The 20897-nt window shown below is 34.2% G+C and overlaps 1 protein-coding gene across 1 annotated transcript in view; it reads right to left on the reverse strand.

Moving 5' to 3' along the window:
* LOC123536309 (RUN domain-containing protein 1-like) overlaps nt 1-19392 on the reverse strand; it is a 35691-nt gene extending 16299 nt beyond the window's left edge. The window contains exons 1-7 of the mRNA XM_045319382.2: nt 19235-19392; nt 8247-8393; nt 7227-7371; nt 6198-6290; nt 5672-5779; nt 5078-5190; nt 1681-1723 (exon numbers count right to left, since the gene is read on the reverse strand). Of these exons, the coding sequence (XP_045175317.2) occupies nt 1681-1723; nt 5078-5190; nt 5672-5779; nt 6198-6290; nt 7227-7371; nt 8247-8386 (642 nt within the window). The 5' untranslated portion in view covers nt 8387-8393; nt 19235-19392. The remainder of the gene's footprint in view (nt 1-1680; nt 1724-5077; nt 5191-5671; nt 5780-6197; nt 6291-7226; nt 7372-8246; nt 8394-19234) is intronic.
* Nucleotides 19393-20897: the final 1505 nt, after the last annotated feature.

Genomic DNA, 20897 nt, shown 5'->3' on the forward strand with positions numbered 1-20897 from the left:
TCAAGATTACTGTTACTGTACAATGTAGAGATAGTACCTAAGCTTTTCAAATCATAGGTATGAAGTTAAAAAGCTTTGAAATGAAGACAAATGTCCATATATTTCTCAAAAATAGATATATTGACAATATTTTAAGCAAAAACGTAGAGTTATGAGCATTTAATATTTTCATGTAAAAGAAAATTTTGTGATCAAGGAAATGTAACTCTTCTTGAACCTGGAGAGCAGAAACATCAAAGGGACATAATATAGCGAATATTTTCTTCTTGGGTGCATTTTATTTCTAAATAATGATCCATGATACTGTGTGCTAAAAATATAGAACAACTGGAACAGTCCTTTAACAGCAAAAAGATGCTGTAGCAGAATGAAAATTGTTAAGCTGTAACTGGGACTCGAACCCAGGACCTCTCACACCTAAGGCAGACACTCTACCACTTCCCTATAACAGCAGTAGCTATAGCTAGGCAGTTTAAGTGCACCGATTACATTACGTGAACTGGAACAGTTTTGTGACAATAACACATAATCGGCCTACTCCGGATTATCGGCGTATTCGCTTTGTTACCTAACGGCAATTTTTGTGTAAAGAAAAAATATAATCTAATGCTGCAAACATTTTAATCGGTCAAAACTGCCCAAATTTCTCTGACGTGTTTTTTAGAGTATGAACTTACTAACTGGTAGTACCAGTGAAATATAACTTACACTGAATCTTATATATCTGCCTTTTCAGTAGCTGGCGAATGGCAAAGACAGTGGGCTTTGTCCAAATATAAGCAATTACTTTACCAGTTTCGAGAGGATATCAACTGATAGGAAATTACAGTTACAAACTAAATACCTTTCTGCAACACACGGAGTCATTAGCATTCACTGTCAATCAATATTATGACTAAGATCGACGATCATTCATTCATTCAAATAATTTACAGAGTCTGTTGTTTACATTTTTAATCGTAACCGGTGCGCTTGTAAAAACCTCTTTTTTTGAAAAATTGAAGAATGCGAAGAGCTATGGTACGGTCTCTATACAATGAAAGGAATAAGGGCTGAATTTTCCCATGAAGGTGGTGACTCCTCAAAAAGAAGTCTTCCACGTTTTTTTCACATTCTAATGGGAAAATAATTTACCTCAAAAATCCATTAAAAGTGAGTACTCTGAAAGTGACTAGTGGTACAAACTTATTGACATAAGATTTTTGCAAGAATTTCTTATAAATAACCAAAAATATTATGCAGAAGGTAGTAAACCATTTCAACACTTTTGAAATAATGCAGAAAATTTACATTCCTCTTGCATTTTTACCAATATCTAACTTTTATTTTCACCCACTTAATCATTTTTCAGCGTCAGATAGACATTCTATGCCAAACTTGGTAGAAACCAACATGTTGAAAAGTTTGACCTAAACTGTGGATGAGTAGCTTTAAATAAGATTAATACTGGTATGCAACCTATACAGGACCTACTTCCAACTTAATATAAAGTCACATTTTAAAGACTTATAATATTATTAATACATAGAGTCCAGTCTGCATCAGGGTTTGAGCCAGTGCTTCAACCCTTGGGAGACAGTGCAGTAATCACTGAGCTGTAGGGATGTATACACTACCTCATGTTTAATTTATCTGCACTTCCTGGTCCCATATGATACAAGCACTTTGTTTAATATTTACCTGGCCAACAGCGTGATCCACCACCTGTCGCAGTTCCTCCGTACTGAAATCACACAGCAATCACCAAACAGGTTAGTCAGTAGCATATGTTAGTACTGCATTCAAACATGCAAATACAAGTGACACTGTGCAATAAATCAAAATTATTATGAATAGGCCCTAATTCACCTGGAAAATACAGTTTAACCTGCCTTAGCAGCCACCTATATTAAGCATTCACTTGCCTCAAGCAGCAAGTCAGCTAACTTCCCAAACTGATATTTAGTTCTTATTTCTACCTGATGTAAGCAGCTACCTGCCTTAAGCAGTCATATTGTGTCACTCCCTTGACGGGCTGCTTGATACAGTTTTGACTGTATTTAGTCTTCTCCCATTGTATAATACAGGGATGTGATTGCCCATCGACCAAAAACAAGGAAATGAGGATACCCATCACATCTTTCAATTTTTGCACTTATCTTGCCAAATCTGACTTTTTTTCAAATTTTTCTGTTCAAAAAGAGGAAATCAGCTGAAAAGAGGAAGAATCACATCCTTGATAATATAAGATTCTTTCACTGGTTGTAGGTGCAGATGGGAATTTCCGGCCTCGAGGGTAACTGTTTAGGCGGTAACGAGGTTCCTACCGAGTTACCGCCTAAACAGTTACCCGAGAGCCGGATATTCCCATCTGCACCTATAACCAGTGACAGAATCTTTTTCTTGCATACCGATATAAAGATATAATAATAAAAATAAAATCAGCTGAACGGCTTTCTTTTTAGAACTATTTCTTATAGCAGTGTATTTAAACAAAGCGCGGGAAATCAACGTCCGTAAACAGGAAAGACGTCATGACGTTTCAAAGACAAATAACAATGTTTAGTTCCGGTTTTGTTTTATCAGTTCCGGCGTAACGTTATGAATTTTTGACAAAATAACGTGTTTTGAATCGAGAAATATACTATCAGGAACAAAGAGGAACTGTCAAGGTATTGGATTTTTATTCCGTTTTTCAAAATGAAATATAAATAACTACATAAATCTTCTACATATATGTAGTTCGTAATACGTCATTTAAAGCACGAGAGTCATCTTACACCCCGGGGTGTAAGATGGATTTTTCCAGCACCGGTAAAAATACCGGAAATCCCAGTCTGGTATGCAAGAATAGGGTCATCTACAAATGTTCAGTCCATTACCATTTTATGAGATTTCTTTTTGTAACATTAGGATGCAATTAATGACAAACAATATTATTCATGTATATGTAAATGATAATAATGGAAGAAAACGTAAGAATTTCTGTGCACGGGTTTGCTCATTACGTAACTACACAGCTCTGGCTTCAAGAAATAAAAGTTCTGAAATATTAGTGAATTTCACTGAAATTTCACAAGCTAAAATTAAGTTGGATATGAGGCATAATTATTCTGAAATGGTAACTGTCAGTCTTCAGTAACTGCAAAAATCTTTATCCCTTAAACACAATCAAATTCTACACTTTCATACAGACATTTAGCTCACCTTGTGAACTATTTACTAGTACACACACACACACACATGATTAATTAACACCATTCCTCTACACAAACAACAAACTGACTTTTAAGGGACATGCCTCCAGTGAACATCAAACTTTCGAATTTTTAAAAGCAATTTGTTAAAAATACATTGAAAATGAAAAATCAGTATTGTTTAGTAGATATGTTAATGTAGTGAAATAAAGTACAGCTGAGTTCCTTCTATGACTAATGCTTTTAATTTAAAGGTGGTCAGTCACATTTAAACAACATTTTATGACATTTTTTACTTTTTGTATATTCTGGCAGAGAATTATTTAAGGAACAAAAAGACCGATTACATAGAGTTAGATTCCTATTTGAAATGTATATTTTATTATTTTTATAAAATTTTGTAATTACTCCCCTTTAATATGGAAGTATATAAAAAGCTTGGTATATCTTTTTATTTCGATACAATGTCTAGTTTTACATTTGCATTTGATAGACATATCAACTATTGAACACTCTGAACCAAAATGCAAGTTTTAAAGCTGTGTGTAGCTTCTGAATTCATTTATTTCCAATCTATCTTGGTTGCGCAACCAAGATAGGCAAAGGGAGGTAATAATAATTTTTCAAACTTGCGTTTCTAATGAATTCCATCTAAATACATAATTTTTAATGCAAATATTTTACAAATACATTACAATATGTCTAATATTTATACATTTCCTTAGGCAAAGTATGTTTATCAAATTTATATTTATGATAAAATAACTCTATCTTGGTTGGGCAACCAGGATAGGAAAATGAAATTTTAAAAATACCTCCAGTGAAAATCAAATTTGTATTAAGTGTTAAGTGAACATAAATGAGTGTAAATGATCAGATGCTAAAGTTTCGAACAAATCCGTTACATGGCCAAAATCTGATTATCAACCTTTAAGATATTTCTACATATTTTTGTTGACTAAAAGAGTGTTTTGTATACATAAAAACATCTTAAAATGTAAGCAATCACTTAATCAATTATTTCTATCAGAATTACCAAACAATGATAACATTTTCTAAAATTTTGAAAATTTAAAAATAACTCTGGAGGCATGCAGATTTATGCAAACTAAACAACCATAACCCTAAATCTAAGTGCATGCTTAACGTCAGCATTTTTATTCTGTATTTCATAATACTACCTCGAAATAATAAGCTAGTCTATTTCATGAACTTGAGAAGTTGAAATTTGAATGCTTGTATGGGTATGCATTGGAAATACAAGCATGGTTTAACAAGTACCTCTTAAAATTTGTTCAATAAATTAATCTCTTACTTCTCACTACATTCTGAAACATTTCTCGTTTTACAAAGAAATATACCTAGCATGTCTAAAAAACTTAAAAATCTAATGCCCTGGATGTTTACTCATCACACCGTTTTGAAACATACAATAATAATACTTCTACATATAAATGTACTAAATTGTACAAACTATCTAAAAGCTGAAAGTCCTAAAAAATAAAACTGCCACTCGTAAGTAGCTGCTAAACCTGTCTATTAAGTTTTCTAGTTATCATGCAGTTAGTTCAATTAACCTTTAATCTAATCAATATTAGGATATCACACCTAACATTGTAAAATTTTATCATTTTACCTCTCTTGCTATTATTAATCTTATCTGATCTCAGGTAAGTGTAGGCAATTTCATCTCGTAAGGCTTTATTTCACCTTTTATTTTTGGAAAAAGCTCACCCTTTTTGTAGCAATTACCTTTTAACTTCATATACCTTTTTTTTTCTTCCCTCAGTTTCTCGATTTTTCTCTAACTAAGTATATCTCGCCTGAGTTTATCAATTCTTGTCTCAACTTAGTTTATCAACTTCTTATCTTACCCGAGTTTAACAATTTTTTTGTCTCACCTGAGTTTATCAAGTTTATCAATTTTCAGGTCCAATGTGTTCCTCAGTTGATCCAAAACAACTTTCTGCTTCTCTATCTGCTTGCTAGTAGGTATTTCTTTCGACTCCCCAGTCTGTTGATTAAAACAAAGAAACATGTTATAACTTTGTCTGCAGAAACTCATATATACATATTAATTTGTATGTAGAAATATCCTATACACTCACATGCATTCTAACAAAATAAAATTTCTACACAGATTCAGACACTCAGAAAAATTACGAATATTGAAACTGTTACTACAACAGAAACATTTCTACAAACTGAAATATATTTAAAGTCTTGATTTATAACTTCATACCATCCGACATGCTTGCAAGGCTAAAAGTTTGCTTTTTATAGATTTGGATTTAGTTCATGTAGTAGAATATTCATTAAATATGGCAATCTTATGAAACAAATGGGACTATATATGAAACAAATAGGACTATATATATAAATAATCACATTTCCCCAGTATTTATTTTCACAAACTGTTAGTGTACACAGCAGAAATAAATCCCTCATGAAAATTTCAGATTTTACAATGTAAATGATAATGACTACAAAATCACCTCATAAGCATAAGTCTCAAGATCTTCAAGTTGAGACTTAAGTTGTGTAATTAGCTCCCTTTGTTTCTCACGCTGTTCTGACAACTTTGTCTCATGCTCTCGATCACTCTGAAAAAATAATCGGCTAACAGTGAGTAGCAAAAACATTTCAAATAATCTTCCAGCAAGAACAACCAAACTTTTTACAGACTGTGTGAGGTTGTTTGAAACACATTTATACAAAACCCAATGAAAGGTAGGGTTTAGGTACTGTATTGCCAGACTTAGTGCAGGTCACAAATATATTGTTTCTTCCCGATTTGGTCAAACTCTCTTCACTTAAATGACTATCTGAGTGCTTGAGTGTATGGAGATTGGACTGATCACTATACAAGATTAAAATATGGATGTCCAGCATCAACTTCTACCTACTAACTTGGAATAGAAAGGGTCACTGCTCCAACAGATTGCACACTTCAGATTAGTTAGGAATAAGCAATACAATGCAAATATTAACTTCATCACAAAAATAATCAAATAAACATACCATTTCTTCAAGTATCTGTGCATCTTGAACTTTACACCCCCTCACATCAGGAATCCCCTTAAATGCAAACTCTTCCAGCTCTTTCAATAATGTCTGAAATAAGGAAATAAACATCTCAATATGCATGTATGTACATCCTCCAAATCTGCATATACGAGTAATACATCAAATTACGTCATTTCAAAGAAGACGCACAAAAAAGTTTCAAAACTCCCAAACTCAAGTTATTCAAATCTATTCAACACTGACTGTGAAGAAAGCTAGAAAGCTTCAAATCACACTTGTTTGAGCTTCCTGGGCAAACCCAGTATGTGTGCAATAGCATTTACCTCCCATGGCAGTACATAAACTGCTGTTATAAAAAGATCTTGCAGACGATGAATATCACAACCATTACAATGCCTTTTTTTATTTTAGCCTTCTTCATGTTATCATCTACATTAGGGAAAATACTAATTCTAGCATAAAACTGCTGTTTTTACTGTTTTCAGATGGTGTAATTGCAAGAGAATTAACATGTGTTAACTGAGAGCTCATCTCCCGCTCATGCGCTGTTAACACACCTTTTAACTATGACAAAGTGTAAGCGTAATACAGCCCCATAACGGATAATTCAAAAGGATATGACATCAACGTGACCAAGCAACACTGATATTCCCACACATTTCACAGACATTCAATGATGTTGATAGCCAGTATATTCATTTTCTAGCTTTTTAACACTTTTTATTACAGAATAGCATTAGCTCATGTTCATTTCGTGTTATAACATGCACTATCCCTAAATACTAAAGTCTAAAACCAAACCATGAAAAAAACATTTCAACAAAATTCTGTCACAACTTCTTTGGTGGCTGATGTCCATTTACCATAAACAGAGATTACTAATTAGGACATAGGTGTCATTTAAAACACCTGTACTTTTTTAACAGACCTAGTGCCACCTGTACCTATCAGCAGCCATCTTATGTATGGTACCAATGCTACTACACCATCTCTCCCAATGCCTCTACCCACCCTTAGACATACCTCTTTGTCATCATTTTCTGCACTAACAATTTGTTTGAGTCTGAACTGAACTTGGGCGAAGTGTGTAGTTAATGCAAGCAGGGAGGAGTTCAACTGTTCCTGCTCTTCTTCAAGCCTCTGTAACTCCTCAGATTCACTACGGTGACTGAAATACCAGATAAAATTAATGTACATCTACTTTGTACACTACAATGCACCTATCAAACAAGAGAGTTAAGGTATCTATTGCAAATACACAATTTGTGACAAATCTTTTTTCTGACCATGTATATTACCCGTATCGGGCTGTATCTTACATATATATTATGTAGTCAGAAAACAAGATGTCAAAAAGGACTATATCATAAGTGAAATACAGCTAACTTAAAATGATGTAAAATGAATACAACCATGTGTTTAATTAACAGTAATTTTGAAATAGCAAAGGGGCCTTTGGCACTGGTAAAAATGTATTGTAAAACATGTGAATTGGGATTTTGTTGTTTCCTTTTCATGAAAAGTCAGTGTAATTAATGAACTATAAACAGCGTTATCTTTAAGCTAGTTATATGACTAAAGACATCGATATAATGAATATTATTAATTCTCAGACTTGCATTTTCATTTTAAGCTGTGACTATTTTCATGTTTTTCTAAGCTTTCAATTGTGAAGAATAAGAATTTAGACTGCAGGTTGACTTAAACACCCTACTGATGCAAAGGTACAAATATTGCCTAACCATATTCTGCAATTTCTCTTCTTGGATATCAATTTCATCTTTAAAGTTTTTACCCTGCCTGTGAGATCAAAAGGCCCTCAAAGGTGACCAACAATATGTTAATCTGTTAAGGAATCATCATCTAATGTTTAAACTTTATCCTGCTCAATTTCTAAAATGGACTGGCTTATTATTTAATTTGGGCCGAGTAGAGAATAGTGCAGTCTGACCATGATCAGCCTGCATATCTTGGTCTGCACTGGTTGCAAAGGCAAAATTACTTGCCGCCAGCAGGCTGAAGGTTAACAATGGCTCTACTAACCTGTGTTCTGTGAGTGAGGAAGATGGTTCTGGGTTGGAGACAGCACCAAGTGGTGCCCATCTTTCTGTTGGTCTATCAGAATCATAATCTTGATCATCGTAACTGTCATAGTTGGCAGAATCCTCAGTAGTTGTTGCCATCTTAATTCTGAAATGTTTGTAATCTCTTTTTTAATTATAGTATCACTGATGAAGGGAAAAGTTGCCCAAAATAAAATTCAGTTATTTACTCTCAGTGTTTGGTCGAATGTTCCACTGCCTTTCTTTTTGTAGGGTTTAATCTTTTTAAAGTCAAAACTCAACAAATTACTCTATTTCCAACCTAACTGTTTTACTTTGCAATGTCCATCCAGAATCAAATAAATGTTTAGAACAATGTTGGTTTCTCCTGCTCAACCACGGGAAAAAATCTTCTTATCAAAACAAATGACACATGTTAACACTAGCCTCTGTAATAAGCATTATATCTACTAATCTTATTCTTAACTCACGGCAGAATTTGAAATGATAAAAGCAGTGAAAGACACTTTTCAGTGCTTAATCATAAATGCCTTGATCAATCTTACAGTTTCCCTAACTACTGCAGCTAGGTTTTCTTGAAATCAGATCCTGATATGTCAGCATATGTGCTTATTAAGGTAGTTCTACACATTTGGATAAAAAAAAATTCTACAATGTAGAATTTTATTAAACCCTGATTTTTCAAAACTTCAGAATAATATACTTAGAACTTTTCTACAGTGTAGATTATATGAAACTTTTTACAGTCATAAATAAACATGATTATGATCTATAATAGGGTGAAATAAAATGTATAGGTCAAACACAGTTGACAAAATGCTTGATAATCAAAGGAGGGAAAATGAAATGAAATCATCTGAATTAAAAAAAGCTCCCTCTGTTTTGTTTTCTGACTTAATGTTGAAAATTTCATTTCCTCTATGCACCAAATGTGGTTTTTTGATAATTAAGATTTCACTTCCTAGCCTCTACCCAACATTTTTATGCTACTTTTTCAAAGCAGCCACGAACAGACCTCTCTGTGCAGATATTGTACAATTTGTTCACTTTTCATTCTTCATCTTCATGAATATGTATCGGAAAAATATGTAAATGTTTACACAAGTAGACCTTAGTAATTTTACAACGCTGCTCTATCTAGGTCTTTAAAATATGTGGCAATGATTGGTTGAAAAAGTATGGTGAACACTATTTTGATTTATCAGCCCTAATTACTCAAACTAAAATGAGTCAGACATTAGCATAAGCATAACATCTTGCCACGTGTCTCTAAAAAAATTAAACAATTCATATTTTGTTTCTGTGTATTGTTAGTTCTTTGTTATACTGGTTGGAAAACAGAATCTGGACAGGGTCAGTTTCCAGAAAATGTAACAACTTTGTGTTACATTAGCGTTAATCATGCAATGGTTTAAACAAGATCATTCATATGTTTGTTCTTTGTGTCTGTGAAATTTTTTTCCCACAAGACTGTAGTGATATAAAATTTGTAAAGAAACATCCCTTTATTTACAGTGGATCTGCAGTACTTTGCCAACAATTATTTTGGAAAATTTGTTTAACGACTGTGTTACAACAGTTTCTCAATGGGTATGAATAATTTTGAGTGCTAAATGTACTTGTTGGAATGAAATTATTCTTTGATACCATGAAGCCGACAACCAAACTGCTAATTGCTCTATACATTGTATTTAGTGGTCAATACTTGACTGACCGATATAAATTTCACCACATGTTATGTCTTACTGCTCTCCATACACTTACTTAGCAAAATCGAAATGTACAACTTCACGTAATAAACACTTCATATCAATCTAAAATAAAATCAATACTCTGACACTGACAATTTAAACAGAAATTTAACTAAAGGAATGTCTGAAATTGTCTTCATATGTAACGTTTGATCCAATTAAATTTCTCCCAAAGTCAGAAGTGTTGCCTGTGTGAATCAGTGTAAACAGCAAAAATGCTGCAAAATACCAGTCTACACTAGACAAAAATTTATATGACATTTTTTCAATGACAAGGAGGCTGTATTCAGTTGCATTTTCTATTCATAATTACTGGTTCTTTGTTAAATTTTTTTGTTGGGTTTAACGTCGCACTGACACAATCATAGGTTATATGGCGACTTTCCAGCTTTGATGGTGGAGGAAGACCCCATGTGCCCCTCCGTGATAATTTTTGCATAGTTCAACATCTCTCCTCCACACAGAAAATAGGAAGGACCTTTTCCCTGGTGAACCTCTAGCAACTATTCTACGCGGCTATTTTTAAATCGCATTTAAACTATTAAAAAACAAAAATATTAGTGAAATTTTAAGATACCTGGAAAGAATATCCATTTTTCACTTTCAGTCAATTTATGTGAATAAACGTCAAAACACAAGTTTGTCACTGTTTTAAACAAATCCTAAAGTTTACACATATTTTACACAGCTCCACTTCGTGTCACATGATCGGTAACCATAGTGTCAGCTGTACTTTATTGGAAGAGTGTAACGATGGTCATGTAAATACAGCGAGGTAGCCAAATGAAACATATAGCGTTTACGCTTTATTAACATGTTTTACTGTTAAGTTTAAACCATAAAATGATTCAGTTTTATTTTGTTTTATGATTTCATTGCCTGATCGTATTTTTACCTAAATCTATTTTCACCACAGAAAAGGTCTTTACTGGTTTTGACGTAAAGAGAGGATTCGGATGTCATATATTTGGACTAAATAATAAATTTACCTATGCTTTAAGAATTAGGAAACTTGCATATTTCATTTTGCAAATATCCAAGGGCAATAACTCCTGTTTGACTTTACTGATATTCATTCTTTTTACATTTTCTGAGTTTGTCTTATTAAGCTTTATAGCAGAGCTACTGGCGCCGCTTTGCGTCACATTACTGTTAGACGTGTGTAAAAGAAAACAGATAAAGTGACTTGTGTATCAAGCTGAAAAACTGTGGTATCTATTGGAATCGGTGTTGTTCGGTTTTCTTCCCGTAGACTATGCACATATGAATTAACGAGACACAATTTCTTTAATTAGCTATAGGCCTAATGAGATTCTATTATCTTAAAAAAATTCAAAGGCCAAGCTTTTTTTGAAGCATTTAATATTAGTGATTGTTTTAGAACTATGATAATAATTTATGTAAAATTGCTGATACAGTATGTTTTAATATGAATAACAGAAATTATTCAAATACATTTTTCTCTTCATCTTGGTGCAGATGTATATCTATACCGTACTTTCTTTAGTTTAGAATATTTGTCAAAGTTCTGTCAATGTTGAGATTTAATTTTAATGCAGTCTAAGATATAACAAGCTTATACATCATGTATTGCATTCAGAAATTATGGATTATCATTATACTGTCCATCTGTATTGTCGCGGCACTTGACATTCGACGTAACGACATTAAACAAGAAACAACACAACAGAGTATTTCTTGTCTTTACCACAATATTTCATGTCATATGCATCAATAACTGTGTGAAAATGAATCAGATATCATTCAAGAAACATCCGTGTGTACTTCGAACAACAATAGTCAGCCATTGTCATCAAGTGATGTCACATCACTAATCTCGCGGTATAGGTCAACAATTGTGGCAATCAAACTATCATAGGTTAAAAACACTAAATATCATTCAAAACATTGAAAAGCTATCTAAGTCAAACTAACAGGAACACTAAAAAGTTATTAAACGCCAATTTAAACGTTTTATATTACCTGTTTACATTGGCACTACTGAAAATATTCTCCTCCGGGCAGTGGACACACCAGAAATTTTGCAAGTAAACCACAAGGTCGCGGGCATGGTCCTAATGTATCGGAGCCTAAGAATTGTACTATTACTGAATATTTTCTATCAGATACTTATCTAACATGTTCCAATTCACTGCTAAGTATCCTGGGTGTATTTTGAGGAGATGGTGGCGGGCCCCCCATCCCCTCCTTCCCTTAAAATGCGTCAAGTTAGGCCAAAAAAAAATGTGTGGTTCCTGTTACATGGCCAAAAAAAAATAGGGTAGGTAGGTATTTTTTTTTTTAAATATTGAAACAATGGTGCATCAGTACATTTTCAGTGCTTTTTATGTACCCTTTGGTTATTAATCACTCCCTGCAGCAGCATGTACTTCTTTACATGAAGTTTACTTGCTACTATATTGCTTTCTTCTCCTGATCTGTATATTTCTTTCGTTCTTTTAATTTTATGTTCACAGTAACATAGCTTGCAAAGTGAACGTTTGGCATGTGAAACATATTTACCATCACAGGACCTGGGGATTCAGGTTAGAAAAGTATCTGTAACACAGTCATAGATGCAGATATATTGTATATTTAGTTTATTTATGCATTCTAAATATTACTAAGTCCAAAACACAGGCCAAGAAAAAGATCACTCTGATAGAATTTTCAGGCACAGGCCTTCATCTGATATAATCTGTTCATTTTGTAATTAACAGTTCAAACTATATATATATATAAAAAAATACACACAGGATCAAAAGTTTCGATCATGATGTTTATCCGATAGTAAACTATAAATCCAATTTATAGTTGCAAATTGAAAAAGGTAAATTTTGCATATATTTTATCATCATGGTAAAGTTTTATAGCCTAACATTTTCTTGAAGAGTGACTTTATTTCTATGTTTAAATATTTAATATCTTTCAGTTGGAGGATATATTTTAAGTAACCCTATTTTGCACATTATCTAAAAGTGGGTGGGGTTTGGTGCCTTTGCATGCTTATATTTTCGAAAAATGCTTCAAAATAAGAGCTGCTTTTGCAACAGTTGTCATATTTTTCTTAAATGCAGACTTTTTATTGACTGTTTATTTAGAGTGCACAAGAAAAAAAATGACAGAAATATCGGAAAATCATGACTGCGAAAACGGGTGACAAATATGAAAAAATGACGGAGGCATTATATTCTTGATAAAATACTTGTTTTCGATTTTATTTCTATTCGAAACTTATGTTTTCTGCTTATTCAAAGCATTTTTATTGGGCCAAAATGATTTGTTATAGATAGTTACGGCTGATCGGCTTATATGATCGTATCAAGCACACAAAATAACGATTTTAATTATGCAATTTGTTGTTCAGTATTAAGTCGGCAAGACGTATAACAATACAACATAAGTTGTAGACAGGGGTAGCTCTGTTGGTTGCCACAAAATCTGGCGTTATTTTGGATCAGGCCATCCTTAAAAAACTGTTTGTTTGCAGTAACGCGACCCAGAATTTTTAGTGTGAGTAGGTAGGTAGGGATTTTTTTTTTTTTTCGTTTTTTTTTTTTGTATGCTAATTGTACAACACCTGCATTTTCTTTTTAACCCTCTGGTTTATACACCTTCTGGGTACTAACACTTCTCTGTAGAATGCTAACTTGATTGTAACATATCAGTGCAAGGGTGGTAGTTTTCACACAGTACGAATACTAATATTACTAGTAATATCACCTTTTTAATAACAATAAAAACAACAGATAGCCTGACACCAGTCAGAAACAGAGCTTATTATCTCCATATGAACTTAAAAATTTAAGATTATCAATATATTAAACAAAAATAATTGGCCAGACCTTTTGAATGTCCTTGCACTGGCTAGGGTAATAAAAAAACATTACATTCCTTAGGATTCAGCATTGAAGTACATAGCAAAATCTTTGATATTTTAATACCCTGTAGACCTGAGTCTGATTACTAGCACCACACTCCTTCAAAGCCTATGTTTCATGTTATTTTAAGACAATACTTAATTGTTTTACATTGTTTACTCAGGGTTTAAGCTATGTTAATATTTTAGGGAGAAGTCATTTCTTCCTCAGCTAAGATTATGGAGAAGTGGAGTGATTTTAGGGAAACGCTGAAAGATTTTTAATAGCGCCATGACATGCAAGTTTAAAATGGAACTAAATATACTTATCAATGTAAACCTAATTTCTTATCCTTGTGAATCTAATGTGATTAAACTGCAAATTAAAGTTTTTTTCACTCTTGCAATGATTGCCTTAACCAAGAAAAGCCTAATCTGAATATGAATACAATTAAAAAAAGCTAGGTTGATTCCATATCAGCAAAAATAAATCAAGCTTCCAGTGCTAATGCACTTAAAGTCAAAACACAAAAACCCATAAAAGCATTTCACAGTCACTTCTTGAATTAAATACATGTCAATAGCAGTGACATCACTATGACATCACACATAATACACCTCTTCTTTGATCTGCTGGTGTCTTCTTTGATCTGCTACTGTCGGCACACATTAAAAGAAACAGTTGTCAAACAGATTAAACCCAGTTTCTGATGGCAGGTGTCAAAAATTTGCATGAATTTCAGTTACATTATTTAAGTCACAGAAAGTTTCAGTAATAATAACTATGTTTCTAAAGTCTGGGTTTTGAAAAATAGGAAAAAGTGGACCCATGGAAATTTAATTTCACGCAAATAGGAAAATCTAGAAATGTAAACATTATGGATTTCTTTCGCTGGTTTTAGTCATTGCATTGAAAGGATGTTTAACTTTATAAATAAGTTTTCAGGTAAGAAAATTTTGTTTGTCTAATATTTTTGACGTTTATTGTGCTCTTTCCAAGTGACTTGTGCAGTGTCACTGCAGTTTTATCCTCGGGGCAGATTAAAAAGATTATGCAACGACAAAAGATCGAAACTAAAATTATTATTTGTTTGCAAAATTGTTTGAGAAATTATGACAGAATGATATCCAAGAATTTATCTATCCCAGATGTTTTACGTACGAGAAAAATCATTATTTTACTTATCTAAAACTCGGTTAATTACGTCTGCAGTATTGCACAGATAACACTATGTACCACGATTTTTCCAAGTGGAATTTTCTAAACAACTTTTTGCATGAATTTTTGTAGTATATCAGGAAATCAGCAGGTCGTTCGGTAGACCCGAGGTTCTGGGTTTTCACTCGCACTTATCGAGAAAAACTCGTATTTGACCCGCACAAAAAAATTCCCGTGCGTCGGCTTTACCCGAGGAAATTTTCTTTTATGCGTCTCGAGTTCGAAAGAACTGCCCCATGTCAATCAAAATCCCGGTGAATTCAAATATTGTTCGCCGCCATAAGCAGAAGTATGGCAGTAGGCGGAGCTTGGTATATTAATCAGCTTCTGGCAGATGTCAATCATGCCACGTGGGCTTCTCGCGGTTTGTATTTGGTACAATAATGTCCGTCATTGCCAAAGGTATTTATTGATCAATGTGTAAAAGTTAATTGATAAACAATGCATAGAAGAGCAGCCTATTATCGTATTTGTGTCACTTGTTAATTAGCAGTATACAGAAAGCGCAACATTCACACATTTTGTTTCTTATCGGTCATATCGATCATTCATGTAGTTGAACCTCAACGAAGACTGTCTAGGAAAACTTATACAAATACAAATAGTTACCCAAAAGAAATAACGAAACAGGAAAGAATAAAAACATGGCACCGATAAAAAAAAAATTCCGAGTTTTGGGTTAAAAAATTGTTTGAGTCGCGGCAATTTTCGTGAGTCGGTCGCGTTACCGCAAACAAACAATTTTTTACGGATGGCCTCAGTTGGCGAAAATTTCAGGCGACAACTCGTGCCGGGACATTTTTTTCAGTGACACCAAGGATCATCCTATATAGTCACTGTAAAGTCGGCCATTTCTCCTAATTATCGCCTCCGATTGGTAGGGCTGTCATTGACTGGGTCTTTGTCATATCGACGATACTGATATATCGGAAGACAGATATCGACGATACATCGATATATCGATTATTAAGTTAGTGTAACAACCTATTTGTTCATGTACATGCTATATACCTTCTTGTTAATGTTATTTTTAGTTTAATTGCATGCTTTTCATGTGTTTTATTTGTATTTAGGTATTTCCCCATACAGGTAGTGCCGACTAGTTGGAAAAGACTGCTACGGGACAAGTTTAGACATGACCTTTATTGACAACTTCCGTTACTTAGGGCGCATTTTTGCAGGCAGAAAAGTTGTTTTAGAGGGTCTGAGTGTGTATCTAGATAGTTTTTTTTCTCTGTGTAAAATATCGATTTTTAAAAATGGGAATCGATAATCGATCGACCAAAAAATATCGTTGATACATCGATATCGTTTCTATCGATGACAGCCCTACCGATTGGACCGAACGAAATACAATTCGCCAAGTTTTCAGACTGTTGTAATCTGTTTACTTAAAGTTGTAAAAACATGATGCACACACAACAGATGTAAATTATCGATAATCAACAGTAGGTTATACCCCTTATTAACAAGTGGTACAAACATGATAATTGGCTGCTCTTCGCATTGTTTATCAATAAACTTTTACACATTGATCAATACACACATTTGATAATGACGGGCATTATTGTACTAAATACAAACCGCGAGATGACTACGTGTCAGCCGTCGCGTGGCATGATTGACATCTGTCAGTAGCTAATTAATATACGACGCTCAGTCTACTGTCATACTTCCGCTTGTGGCGGCGAACAATACTGAAATTCAACGGGATTTTGATTGACAAGAGGGAGAACTTTCGAACTCGAGACGCTTCAAAGAAAATTTCCGTGGGTCAAGCCGACGCACAGGACATTTTCTGTGCGGGTCAAATACGAGTTTTTCTCGATTCTTCGCGGGTCAAAACTCGGAACCTCGGGTCAACCAAACCAAATTTTTTTTACGATTTTTGTTTTTTTTTCCCCGATAAAAAAGTTAGGGTCGACAGGAAAAAATAGGGTTGGTCGGGAAACCGGAACCACACATATTATTTTATTTAGCCTTAAGACGTTTTGATGTTTCCCCTCAGTGTCCGACAAATTTATAATTTTACTGGTTGCCCACTGGGCTACCAGATTTTTTTTCTGGTAGCCCAGCATTTTCTTATAGTTGCCCAGAAAATTAACCATGAATGTACTAACTTGCTCTATCCGTACCCGACTTACTGAGATGTGAGAATAAGATGGGTCTTTAACAATATTTTGTTAATAACAGAAATCTAAAAACACAAAGATAAACATTTCATTCTCTTTAATCATAATATAGAAGTACAAGTTGAAGTTAATACAACATCTTATTAAAGAAACATTTTTACACAAGTATCTCTTAGTTTACAACTTAAAAGTCTTAAAATATTAAAATTGTAAATTTCTGTCAGTATTGAGATCAACTTGAGTACTTATACTTTCTATACCGGTAATCACAAATAATTTGTGTTAGATGTTCACAAAATGTATTTAAATTGCAAGTCACTGTCAATCTTCGCAGGTGGCAGTATCATTGATTGGTCACCCCTTCCCCACCCTAAGACCCCTGATACCACCCTGAAAAAAAATCTGACATTCTCAGGTGTTACTTAATATCCCCACCCTACAAGACCCCTGATACAATCCTGAAAAAAAATTTCAACTATCAAAACAGTAGTTTGATAGTTGAAAACAAATTCAGGGTTGTATCAAGGGTCTTGTAGGGTGGGGATATTAAGGAACACCTGAGAATGTCAGAATTTTTTTCAGGGTGGTATCAGGGGTCTTAGGGTGGGGAAGGGGTGACCAGTCTGATTGGTGCTTGGCAATCAATCATTGATTCAATGATACTGCCACCTGTGTCAATATTGAGATCAACTTGAGTACTTGTACATTCTATAAACATTCTATAATCTCTAAAAAAAAAAAACAAAGTTAAATGTTCACATAATCATGAAATGGTATTAACCAAAGAAATCGGCATTATACAAAAAAACTCGTGTAGTAAATTGACAGTTTTTATGTTTTACGTATTTTTCGCACATGCTGACAGACATGTTACTAATGACTCATTTTACGCTGGTTCCCAGCCTTTGAACTGTCGAAGCAGTGAAAGCGTGGTACCTATCATAATCAGTCGTCGGTAATGTACGAGAGGATCCGATTGAATTTAGAGATTTTGACTGGTACATCGGTCATAATTAACGACCGTTAAATCGGTCTACTTTGATTAGTCGAGCGGAGACCAGTCCACGATAGTTTGCATATTTGATATTCGTAGGCGGAGTTTGCTTCTGCGGCCACCGTTGAAATTATCAATAAATGGGCGGGGTTAAACTAACAGCACGGTTTACGACCCGTTAATCAGTACACATGGAAAATTGTTTATTGCAATCGAGTAAACGACCGGATGTTGATGATTTTGTTGGGGAGTTTTGTAAAATATACAATAACCGGGCTACTGATGCTTCAAATTTATGGTTGCCTGGCGGGCTTCCGCCGGTATTTTTTAGGTAGCCCGACGAAAATTTCTGGTAGCCCGCGGGCTCCGGGCAATTGATTTGTCGGACACTGCCCCTAATATTGATATTTCATTCATTTTTGTCTACCTGGGGGATGTTACGTAAGATTTGGTGTTCTGTAACCTATGGGCGGGACTTAATTTGCATGATTAATGAGGGCAAATGCCGAAAGGCTGGTAGACAAAGTTTCACAAACTTGTAAACATTGCAAATATTTGCTTAATTAATGGATTTTATTTTTATTTTTGCAACAGATATGCGAAACATATGCTTTTAACCCTTTCGCTGCCGAGGAACCAATAACGTTATGTACACTTATTTGCCAAGGCACTTTCCTGGAAATCACCTTGGTTTTGACAGAATAGTTTAGAGGCTTTATTGTTCACAGAATGTATACAAAAACCTATAATTTTTAGAAAGAAAAATAATAAATGCATAGATCTACAAATGTACAAATTTATTCTACAGAAAGTCTTGGCACTGGTAATTTTTCACGGGAGCTCTGCCTTTAAGGCAGCACCTAATTTCATATTAATATGAACTGATAACTGACATAATTTCATATATCTGAAATAAATCTTTGGTTGAAGAAGACCGATCTTAGCTAATTTCCATACGTATGAATTATGGAAGACTTTTAATAGCCTCAATTCTTCGCATGTGTATATTTTACCTATATCAGTTTATCTGCAGTAGATTGTCACACCGTAAATCTTTAAAAATATGGCAATTCTTCATAAGTTTGCATCGCCCACGCAGTTTGTTGACATCTGTTCCATGTTCAATATCCGGGGCCTTGGAACCGGTGTTCTGAATGAATAACTGTCTCTGCGACACTACATTTAGGTTGAGGATAACTAAATATTTCGTCGTGTGTTTTAGGTATACAGACACTAAATATGAAAATGGCGGGAAAAATGGTATCGCTTAGTGATGGATTCAGATAGTCCTCGTGTTTTTTTGGCTCTTTAGAGCTATTTTCCTTATTTTCTTTCCATTTTTTTGCTGAAATAACATAACAGATCTATACTTGACATGTAGGTAGCATTTTCATAATGAAATAATAACATTACTGTACCGAGAATTTGTCATGGATACTAAGATCCTTCACTACTGCTGCAATTTGGGTCTCATTTTTCAGCTGATTTTGCAGTTTGTGTGTTTGACTGAAAATATTTTCTTGCTTCAAACATGACCCCCACTTTTCTTTTGATTTTTATTCAGCACTGACCATATTCTTCAAGAAAATGTAAGATACAGACATTTAACATGGGTCCAAATGTGTGCTGCAGCAATTGGAAATATAGTCAGTTTTATATAGAATAAAGGTTATTTGACGAGATCTGTGATGCTACCAGTGTGACAAAACATGTTTCTGCTAGATCTAGCAGTAAAGCTAAATATTGCACTGTTCACCATACCAGATTGCTTTACTGATAAACATGTCTTTAATTATTCAAGGTCGCAGTTATCATAATTATAATAATGAGATATACGTACATGACTTTGCGTGCAGATCTTGGTGGAAACATTTTTAATCAGACTGCAATATATAGTCCATGGTGAGTGTGGTAGTTATGGCGTACCGTTAGGGTCGAAAATGCCGATTTAGCTTTAAGACAATTCGATTTAGTACGACCCAGGGTCGGACATATTCCAATTAGTATGACCCTGGTTGAGAATTAGCTTAAAGCTATTTCATTTAGTACGACCCTGGGTCAGACAATTTCAATTTGTATGATACTAAATCGAATAAGTACGACCCTGAATTAAGACAAATCTATTTAGCTTTAAGACAATTCGAATTAGTACGATCTGGGTCGGACATATTCCAATTAGTATGACCCTGGGTCAGACATATTCCAATTAGCTTTAAGCTGATTCCGAAATAGTATGAGCCTGAATTAAGATAAATCTATTTAGCTTTAAGACAATTCGAATTAGTACGACCCTGGTCGGACATATTCCAATTAGTATGACCCTGGGTCAGACATATTCCAATTAGTTTTAAGATAATTCGGAATTAGTATGACCCTGAATTAAGATAAATCTATCTAGCTTTAAGACAATTCAAATTAGTACGACCCTGGGTCGGACATATTCCAATTAGTATGATCCTGGGTCGGACATATTCCAATTAGCTTTAAGACAATTCGGAATTAGTATGACCCTCAATTACAGCAGCCATCTTTAGTACGACCCTGGGTCGGACATATTCCAATTAGTATGACCCTGGGTCGGACATATTTACAATTAGTATGACCCTGGGTCGGACATATTCCAATTAGCTTTAAGACAATTCGGAATTAGTATGACCCTCAATTACAGCAGCCATC

Source organism: Mercenaria mercenaria, chromosome 17, assembly GCF_021730395.1.
Source record: "Mercenaria mercenaria strain notata chromosome 17, MADL_Memer_1, whole genome shotgun sequence".
Lineage (NCBI taxonomy): Eukaryota > Metazoa > Mollusca > Bivalvia > Venerida > Veneridae > Mercenaria > Mercenaria mercenaria.